At 44.3% G+C, this 10,884-nt stretch overlaps 1 protein-coding gene across 1 annotated transcript; it reads left to right on the plus strand.

Annotated features, from left to right (window-relative positions):
- Window positions 1-2,603: 2,603 nt before the first annotated feature.
- On the plus strand, window positions 2,604-4,338 carry LOC127309934 (uncharacterized). Its single transcript, XM_071822470.1, has 6 exons — window positions 2,604-2,809; window positions 2,904-3,109; window positions 3,201-3,413; window positions 3,493-3,669; window positions 3,754-4,116; window positions 4,204-4,338. Exons 1-6 carry the CDS (start codon window positions 2,749-2,751, stop codon window positions 4,336-4,338), a joined length of 1,155 nt encoding a protein of 384 aa, XP_071678571.1. The 5' UTR covers window positions 2,604-2,748.
- The last annotated feature ends 6,546 nt before the right edge of the window (window positions 4,339-10,884 follow it).

Consider the following 10,884-nt stretch of genomic DNA (forward strand, 5'->3'; position numbering starts at 1 on the left):
CACGAGGCGGCTTTAACGAAGCTCGAGTATTACAAGGACCTCGAACTTCCCCATAACATCGATGTGATGCACACTGTAAAGAATGTCGCGGAGTCCGTCTTTCACACATGCCTGAACATTCCCGGGAAGTCAAAGGATAATGTCAAGGCTAGAGTCGATATTGAGATCCTCTGTGATAGGGAAAAATTACACATGAAGCGTCCTATTGGCCGTCAAAAGAATTGGTTCAAGCCGCATGCCAACTTCTGCCTTGATTCCATCCAAAAGAAGGAGGCATTCAGGTGGCTCAAATACGTCGTGATGTTCCCGGATGGTTATTGCTCGAATATGAGTAAGGGAGTTAATCTTTCGACGGGAAAAGTCACCGGGCTCAAGAGTCACGACTATCATATATGGATTCAGCGGCTCATGCCGGTGATGCTTCGAGGGTATATCCCCGAGAAAGTGCGCGAGTGCTTGCGCGGTTGAGCCATTTCTTCCGCACGCTACGTGCTAAGCGGATATGTCCCAAGGTTATTGCAAAGCTACAACATACAAGGTCGGAGTTGCTATGCAATTTGGAGATGATATTTCCGCCAGGCTTCTTTACTCCGATGGCATATCTCATTGTGCACCTCGCCAACGAGGCACTCTTGGGTGGTCCGGTGCAGTTTCGTTGGCGATTACGTATTGAGAGAGAGTTTAAGTATATTCGAAAGATAATCGGAAACAAGGCCAAGATTGAAGCATGCATAGCTGAGGCAATATGCCTTCGGGAGATGGCAGATGCCGCGACAACGTACTATCCCGATGATGTTCCCACTCAGCATAACCCGGTCACTCGTTACAATGTCGACGTGCCCGAGAATGACCCCAAGCTAAAACTATTCCAATTCCCCGGTGGCAAGGCTGGTAAAGGAACAAAATATAAATTGGAGAACGAAGAGAAGGATTGTATAATGCTATATGTGCTTATGAACATGGAGGAAGTGATCCCATTCGTAAGGTAAAATGGTGAACAAATTACTTTGCAGCTAGTAACCTCGTCTCGGTCTAATGCTTATTTTCTCCTTTCAGCGAATTCACGGATGAAATGTGGCCGTATGATGAATTGCCCGAAACCTCGGAGATGGACACTCTACTGAAAGACGGTGCTCCCGGAATTAATAAAAACTTTGTGACATGGTTCATGGAAAAAGTAATTTCTAACCTTTCCTCTTACATTGCAACATGTGACTTGTCCCTCTTATTACACGTAACTAATGCACACAACAAATTTGAAATGTTCTTGTAGGGCCGTGAGAGAAACGTTGATATGATAGATGAGTTGAAATGTGTTTCCCAAGGTTGTAGCCGTGAGGTGACCAAGTATGAGAAGTATGATGTGAATGGGTTTCGCTTCCACAGAGACGCACCAGAAGGGCCGGGCGAATCCCAAAACGATAAATACTGGGGTCTTCACCAAAGGAGCCAACAACTTTGATTACTACGGAAGGTTACAAAGTGTATACGAGTTGACATTCAATCGTACGAACGTGCAACTCAATATCGTCGTGTTCAAGTGTCATTGGTTCGACCCAATAGGTGGACAGAGAAGTGATAAGTCCATTGGGTTAGTTGAAGTTAAGCCTTCAACCACCTATAGCGGAGCCGATGTCTTTGTTGTGGCTCACCAAGCCAAGCAAGTTTATTATTTGCCCTACCCATGCCAGAAAGCGGAACTCAAGGGTTGGGAAGTCGTCTTCCAGGTATCGCCACATGGTAACCTACCGATTCCCTCTGAGGATGATTACAACAACATTGACCCCGTGACATACGAGGGGATTTTCTATCAAGAGGAACAGGACTTCGGGGAATATATTTTAGAACTGTTTGTTCAAGAGGACCTCGGGAACGATGCAGAAACTCGTGGTGAGTCAGTGGTGGATCTAAAGGACATATCTATGCTCGAGAAGTTACTTGAGGCGAATGACAATTATGATGAGCCTCCACCCGTCGACCCTTCAACTTTGTACTCACAAGATAGTGATAGTGATAGTGGGCCAGAGAAAGAGAAAGAAAAAGAGATGGAGTATGAGAGTGAGCGTGAGAGCGATGATGGCTGGTGAGGGTCTTTTATTCTTAGTATTTATTTGTCAACATGCTTCTTAATTGCATTGTGCCTTTTATTCTTAGTATCTTCATTTTATTATGTCAACATGCTTCTTAATTGCATTGTGCCTTTTATTCTTAGTATCTTCATTTTATTATGTCAACATGCTTCTTAATTGCATTGTGCCTTTTATTCTTAGTATCTTCATATAATATGTCTTTGTGCTTAACTGTTTTATTCTTCTCAATGCAGGTGACTGAACAATATGAGCAGCGGCAAGGCAGACTCCGAGAGCTTGCTTAAGACGCTGGCGTAGGTGAAGAGGAATATTCCTAGAGTGCCTAGACGGAGTGATCGAGCCCCGGTGCAAAATCCGCGTTACGCCGATGGTACCGATGGAGGACGAGGACGAGGAGGACGAGGTGGAGGTCGAGGACGAGGACGAGGAGGACGAGGTGGAGGACGAGGTGGCGGCGGGGTACACATGGACTTCGACGAGCCACCCTCCGCTTCTGGCGATGTGGCTCCTGAGTTGTACCTTGAGGGTCCGTCTAGTGGGGAGGTGGAGATGGAGACGGAGTCTACACACGAGTCGGACTCTAGGGCTGAGTTGGAGGTCATGGAGGGTGAAGGTGCGCCGAAGCCCTTGAAGCTTCGTGGAGAAGCTAGAGTCCCCGATGCGAGGAAGGAGCCGAAGACCCATGATGACAAGGCCCTTATCATTCCTTCGAGCGATGAGTAAGTGTACTACTTCAGAAATTTCGAACATGTATTTTCATCTTGGGCATAATAAACAATTTGGCATGTGTACTAATGTGTGATTTATTTGCAGCAACTGGACATGGGATGCCAAGCCCCCCCCGCATGCCTAACAGCTTGCTTGGGGCTCTGATTAAGAAGTTCTGGCCCGGCAGATACACTCCCCTTAGCACGGTCCCCGGTGGCCCGACGAAGCTAGCCACTACTTGGGCGGACTATGAGGATGCCCCTGCCGTAGGCTTCGCGACAGCTGCTGAGGCTGTGACCACCAAGTTCTGGGTAAGGCATATATTTCTCGAGCACCGTTCATAGTTGATGACCCTAATGTGCTAACTCATGACTTTCACAACTGATTTATGCATGATTGAAGTGCTTCTATCGTGTGGACCCGGAGCATGATACGCAGGCGCGTCTCACTTTGCGTGGCGCTTGCGAGAGGTTGACACCGCAGCAGTGGTACAACCAAAAGTTCACCAGCGCTAGTGCCTTCTGGGCTAACAAGGGTAAGAGGGTCAAGAAGGAGTACTATGTTGGTAACCAGCCTACGGAGGAATGGGCAATGACCATTGAGGAGTACATGTCGGTGAGTAAAATGTCAATGAGATTCTACATTGCTGCTAAGTTTTCATTGAATTATCTTGAGCTGAGTATTGCGTTTTCAGGTTTGTCCCGAGTGGGCCGAGCAGCATAGGGAGGCATGGGAGGAGCTGATTAGGGCGAGGTGGCTCAGGCAGGATGAGGAGTTTGCAGCCGTGTCGAGGCGTAACATGGAGAACCGAGGCACCGGTGGCACACACTGCGCGGGAAACCGCGACTACACCCGCTTCAAGGGGAAAAAGGTATGTATATACATGGAACGACCTTCATTCATTTCCCGCCATGTCTCATTTGTGGTACGCTTAACTTTTCTTTTCGCGATGCAGGTGGCCGAGGCACCACCTGGGGTGGTGCTTCATGATGCCCAGATATATGACATGATGCGGACGAAGCAGAAGCCCAATCCCGCATTGCCTCAGCCACAGTACTACGGCAATGCCAAGGCCGCCAAGGAGGACTACTGCGACATGGTCAAGTCTCGTCACCCCGAGGTGGATGACCCCTTGAGCATTCCGGTCGACGAGGAGTCGTTGGTCCTGTCGGGGCACGGGCGTCCGCATGGCCGTTTCCCCTTTCTGAATAAGGCGGTCAAGCCTACCCACTCCACGAGCTACACGCGTCTCAAGCATACCCTCACCGCCGACAACCCCCAGCCTCGTCCACGGCCTGCTCGTCCACCCGCCTACGATGTAAGTTTTCCTCATTTTCATCCTCTTTCCGGTTTTCCTTCCTACATGGCTAAGTGTTTACGAGATTCATTGTTTCTGAAATTGTAGCCTGACTTCGAGGCGGCCTTCGAAGCCTGCAATGAAGCGTATCAGCAGGCCGCTGCCCAGTGGAATAGGCAGAATACGGCCTATATGTCGTATATATCAGTAAGTCTGAATCTTTCTTCTCGCGCAAGTAGATGACAAGTCTCAGTTTGATGCTTTATTTCTGCAAAGCCTAACTTGTAACCTATCTTGCAGGAAATGATGATCTCTATGTCTACTGGTACACCGCCACCGGCTCGAGTTACCGTGGCGGGGGACATGCCTATCATGCCATCGAAGGAAGCTTTCGCTGCGACTTACTACGGATCCACACCGGAGGTAAGTTCTTTGCCAAACCGGTAGTTACCACTTTCCTTTGTCTCGCAAGTTGCTAACATGTAGGGAACACGTAGGGAACGGGATGGTCCGGGAACCAGGCATCGCCGGGTGGGCGCGAGGTCACACCGGTTCATGAAGGTGGTCGGTCTCCTGGGCGTTCTGCTGGTGCCTCTCCGTCGACTACTCCTGGGACTACTCCCGGTGCCTCTCCGTCGACTTCTCCTGGGCGTGCTACCGGTCCTTCTCCAGGTGGTTCTTCTGCAGCTTCTACCGGAGCGCAACCCCGGGCTGCTCGTTTCGCCAACGATGTGGGCGGACACACCCCGCCCGGGTCCTTCCTCCGCTAGTCAGCTTAGAACTAGGGTTTGCTTGCTACTACTATGTATTTGGATGACATGGCACTCTCCTCTTGTATGCATTATGTGCACCATGTATGCTACTATGTGGATCTCATGCTATTTATGTGAATTATGGTGAATTTGGATGAATTTGTATGTGTGAACTGCTGTATTATGCAAACTGAACTGCTGGAACGGTGCAAACTAAACTGCTGAAAACAAAAAAAAAAAATTGGGCAGGTCTACGCCGAGGGCAATGCCGTCGGCATAGACCCCAGCTGCGACCATATGGTCAGGGCTATGCCGACGGTATTGCCGTCGGCGTATACCCCCACCTGGCAGCCGCGCCCAGCGTGTGCCGCGTGTCCACTGCATGGGACATGCAGACGCCGAGGGCCTGGCCGTCGGCGTAGACGCCGAACGTGGCAGCCTCGCGACGCGCCACGTCGCCCCACGGCCCCCAGATGGCGTGGCTACGCCGAGGGGAAAGCCGTCGGCGTCTGGATCACCTCCGTTAACGGCGACGGCGCGCCGTGGCCAGACGCCGACGGCAGCGACGCCGAGGGTCTTCTTCACCGTCGGCATAGAGCGAGGACGCCGACGGCTACTTCTACGCCGAGGGCAGGCCGGGCTACGCCGAGGGACCTGGACGCCGACGAGGTACGCCGAGGGCTGCCGTCGGCGTAGCCTACGCCGAGGGCCAGGCGTGGCTACGCCGAGGGCAGCCGGCCGTCGGCGTAGAGCTCCATTCCTGTAGTGAATAATGTTTTACTGAATTTATTACATACTCTCTCCATTTCATATTTTATGTCGTGGTTGTAGTTTAAGCTAAAACCATAGCCAGAATTATGGAAAGGAGGGAGTATGTTTTTTTAAACGAGACAAAATATTTGCAATTTTTATTAATATATAATAAGGTTTAGATACAAAAAAAAAATGCTTAGGGCAAGCCCTGGACATTTTAGGTGCCGAAGGCTACTCTGCTGGAATTACATTGCCCAAAAATTCAGCATCGGCTAAAAGTTCAGTCTCGTGCCTCGTCTTTGATCTTTTTGATGACGTGGCTGCGGGGAGGAGTGGTGGGGGAAAACTCTTGAATTGCGCTCCTTTCAAATCTCTGAAGAGACAAGCCCACCACTCGTCACAACACAAGGCTCATTTGTCCAGGAGGGAGTATGTAAGGATTTTAAAATATGAATTAACGGTGAAAACGCAAAGTATAGCTAAGTATCTCAAACATAAGACTTTAGCCCAGGTTGAGGAGAAACCCACTGATTCTCCATTTTGGAAGGGCTTAATGCGGGTTAAATCTGATTTTTTCAAGAGGGGCAAATTCAAAATAGGCGATTGGTCGAGAACTAGGTTTTGGGAAGATGTATGGCTGGGTGATGTACCGTTAGCACAACAATATCCATCTTTGTACAATATTGTCCAAAGAAAAAATGTGTTGGTTTCTACGGTTTTGGGTCAAGTGCCTATTAACATTGATTTTAGGAGATCTCTAAATGAACATAAGTGGAATCGGTGGTTGCATCTCTGTGAGCGTCTAATGTCGATACATCTAACTAATGAAACTGATAAGTTTATCTGGAACTTAACAGAGTCGGGTGTATTTTCAGTTAAATCTATATACTCGGATCTTATGAACGGTCATACTAGATTTCTGCGTAAGTATCTTTGGAAGATCAAAATTCCGCTGAAGATAAATTTTTTCATGTGGTTCCTAAATAATAAGGTGCTATTAACTAAAGATAATTTGATCAAGAGAAAATGGACGGGTTGTCAAAAATGTTGTTTCTGTGATGAGAATGAGACTATTGATCACTTGTTCATCTCATGTCCGTTCGCAAAACTAATTTGGAGGATGGTTTTCTTCTCTTATAATATTCCTCCTCCATCCAACGTTACTAATATGTTCGGTAATTGGTTGAATGGAGTGAATAAGAAAGATAAAGAACATATACGTATTGGTGTTTCTGCCATTTGCTGGTCGATATGGACTAGTAGAAATGATATTGTGTTTAATAAACAGAAGGGAACCAATTTTTTGCAGGTTATTCTTCGTGCGGTGCATTGGATACAGCTATGGGCATATCTACTTCCGGAGGAGCAGCGGGATACTATGGCTACTGGATGCAACCATCTATTGACGGTCACACGGGATTGTTATTTCCAGGCTACTGGATGGCGGCATATTAGAAGAATTGAAGATGGATAGTCTTTGTATTCTTGTCATCTTTGTTTGGCTGGTCCTTGTCGTGACCTTGGATACTGCATGATTGTAATAAGTATACATTGTGAACAATTTTAAATAAATGACATGGCTGTGTGCATCGATTGATGCAGAGACCGGGGCTCTGCTCCCATATCGAAAAAAAAAACGGGAGCCGGTAAAGTTTCCGGGTTCAGATAGAATGTGAAACGGGGGATGAGGTATGGTTTTGACCTTGGTATTAGCCGATCGAGCAGCCCGTTTGTAAATCAATCGATCCGTGTGGTTTGAGCGGCGACGTTGATGGTAGTAAGCTTTTTCGCTTTCGTCGGCTGTTTCGGCTAGTTGCTGTGTGCTGTTTCTGCTAAAGGTGAATGTGACTGGCTAGTTCGCTAGCTCTGGAAAAATGGTGAACGTGTAGCTGGCTGACAAAGATGCATGTACGTGTACAGTTCATCGTAGATAGTCTCATGTTGGGCACGTACTGCACAGTGGGATGCAACGCAATTTTTCGGAGCATGTTAATTTTTTCCCTTCAAAGTAAGTACCACTACATCTCCAACAACAGTGATTGGATCGAAACATTGGCCGGGTATACACATCTGATCACACATAGAAAAAACCAAACAAATCAAGCCCTTTTTTAGCATTTGAGATGGAGAAATGTGCTTGGAAGAAACCGTGGGCGTACGTCGCCGTCAGCGTGTGGGAACTCTTCTGGGCGTCTCCCGCTTCTGGAAAGAGGTATCTGGCCGGCTACGTATTTTGTTATGCTAGTTTGCATGATCTTCTCATGGTGACGGTTAGATGGCGATCGACACGGCCATTATCTTAAGAAGTTTCTTTTTGACAAACCAGTTCGCCCGCGTATGTGTCTGACATTCGTTCTGCTCTCAACGACAATGGGGAACTTGACTGCATATATTTTAAATTTGGAAACTACAACGGAAAGTCATCTTGTTCGTTTTATCATGACACGGATCATGATGTTCACTGAATGATAAGTTTGTATTTTCAATACTATTCTCAGCAACTATGGGGAACTTGACAACATATTTATTTTCTGAAAAGAGATGAAAGTGACTTCAATTGTCGATCACACACATTAACACCGATGATAGTGTTTTATTGCAAACATTCAGGCAGCATATTGTGATGACTCCGGGTGTCCGGTGCAAGTGTTTTTATTGCAATCTGAGTGGTACATTTCAGTTGTTATTTATTCTCAACAACAATGGGGAACTGGACATCACTTTTTTTTTTGGAAAGAGAGGGAAGTCTGACTCAATTTTTAAAACCAAAATTGATGATTGTGTTCACTAAACATAGGAGAATTAATGCTATGCACCATCCTGTCGATCCCATCGATCTATTGGTCAGTGGTCATGTACGTCTCCTCTTTCGTCCCGTAGCCCACGCTACTAGTCCCCTTTATCCACAAGAGGGAAGAGCTCGTTGCCTTGGACTCTAAGCTAGATATCAAATTGGAAGCCTTTTGTCGCCAAGGTCCGGGAACGAACAAGACTATGATGAAGGGGTTCATGGTAGTCACTTTTCGCATGCAAGGGGCTCCTATGAGCTCGGCCCTCGAAATTGAAGATTAATGAGTTGTGATTTTTTGATACAACAACTTGTGTGCATTTTTTGCAAACACTCAGGTGACATGTTGTGATGACTTGGTATCTCCTAAAAATATTGCGTTCATGCTGCAAGCGTTGGTTTGTATGTTGCATGGTGCAATAATCTTTTATGGATTTTTTAGTGCGAGCATTATGGAGATCTATTGCATATACACATTATCTTATCTCATTAGTATTTTTGAGATATTGTGATACTATTTTTTCATCAATTTAATACATCGTGAAAAGAACTATTGCGACAATGTTGCAAACATATACCCAAGTGTTCCGTCGGCAATGTGTATGTTGTAATAGTCGGATGGTCCTGCACTTAAGTGAGATATGATAGAGGGGATATGACATATCAAGTTGAATTCAAGGTGATTAAGCAAAACTTGCATGGCATCTTGATTGCGTGTAAGACTATCACTACTTGATATGTTTTAGTTCAAAAAACTAAACCAAATTAATGAATTTACTTCTAACAAGAGGCGTCTTCCCTTGGCTTTCCAAAAACTAGTCTGGTAGCTTGAATGATACATTGTGATGTACTAGTGTAGATGAAACACATGTACATGTCAAAGATTATACAACAATGCAGAAACTTTCTTGTTTGATTGATAAGCGCGTTGTCCAAGAAAACAAACGGTCTTCTGCGCTAGCCTAATTGTTTGCCTTAAATTATATGGTCGTGATATTAGTGAACTCAAGGAATCATGCATGCAATATGTGCGTGTAACATACGTGATGATCTGATCACAAACCCAAATTGTGGACAGTGGTTTAAGTAATTATTTGTGCTACCACCACGACCGGCCAAATAAGTTTTGAACTCCGAGAAAATTGTAACATATATTTTATAATAAACATTTATACTTGTTTGCATTAAAATATAGTCCTAATAATTATGAACTTCTATTATTTGGATGCCATAGTTAACCCATCACAATATATCAGAATATTAGTTATAGTGTAATTTGTTATACATTTTATGTAGTTCATTGTGGAAGTTTGATGGTGTTAAGTTTGAACTATATATTGTAATTAAAGTTTTCTTTGACCTAATTTTCAATGTTTGCGTAAATAAAATAGTTGTATTTGTGAACATGTATGTTTTTTCATGCATATATTTTTATATCCTCAAATATTATATAGAGATTATTACAGCGTACCCCAGACTAAATATCTTGGTAGAGATTCTTGTGTATGATTAGTTTAAGTATAATTATAGAAAATACTAGAATATAATTTCTGCCGTTGGAACAATGTGTCTTGAAGGCCTGCTCAATCATAATAAGTTCAAAGCATGTGCATCCTCTGCACTTTGGTATTGAAATACCATTTATTATAGTAATTGATGATGACCATAAAATTTGCATAGATCCTACTTGGCATGCATACCATCTGCTTACTAGGTATCCTCACATGAATGCACTTAGTTTCATGTGATGTGTACAAGAGCGCATGCTAATTTATCAAATTAAAATTTGTGCATATATTAAATATCAGAATTTACTTATTACTTTTTGGGCATTGATTAGAGAGACTAACATCCGAACAATTTTTTTAAATAACTGACTATAGTCCGATATGGTATTTTGGCTCATAGGTCCAAATGCACTTGTTATAAAAAATGCATTTTAAATATATTTCAACCAAAACAAAAATTCCTCAAAAAACCTTGGTGTACATCCGGACAGTCTATGTTCGTACACAAAATTTTGTGGGGAAAGAAAAGAAATTCTAGGCAAACAAATTTCTCGTGAGAAGCTAGTTTGGAGCACCAAAAGTTGTCTTTTTTACACATGTCACAAAAATATCATTCTTTCGCGAAAATTTGTGTGCGGACATAGAATGTGTGTACACCTAGAATTTTTTTTCAGATTTTTTTGACATTTTAAAATAGATTTTTTAATAATAGGTGTATCTGCACCTATGAGCCAAAATGCATTTCCCACTATAGCCCAACTATAGTCCTTTTGGATACCTCCCGCTATGGCTATCCCATTTATAGGCTAAATGAGAAAAATCCACTAATATCCGGCTATAGCATTATTTAGCCTCTAGTGTAGCTGTTGAAATCCTTTTTTTCTTAGTGTCCCTTCTCTTCTCTATATTTCCTGTTTTCTGAATTTCCTTTCAATCTGATTCGATAAAACTTGTAAGTTAAATAGTTGAATATTTGTTCATGCTGAAT

The sequence above is a fragment of the Lolium perenne genome, chromosome 6 (genome assembly GCF_019359855.2).
Source record: "Lolium perenne isolate Kyuss_39 chromosome 6, Kyuss_2.0, whole genome shotgun sequence".
Lineage (NCBI taxonomy): Eukaryota > Viridiplantae > Streptophyta > Magnoliopsida > Poales > Poaceae > Lolium > Lolium perenne.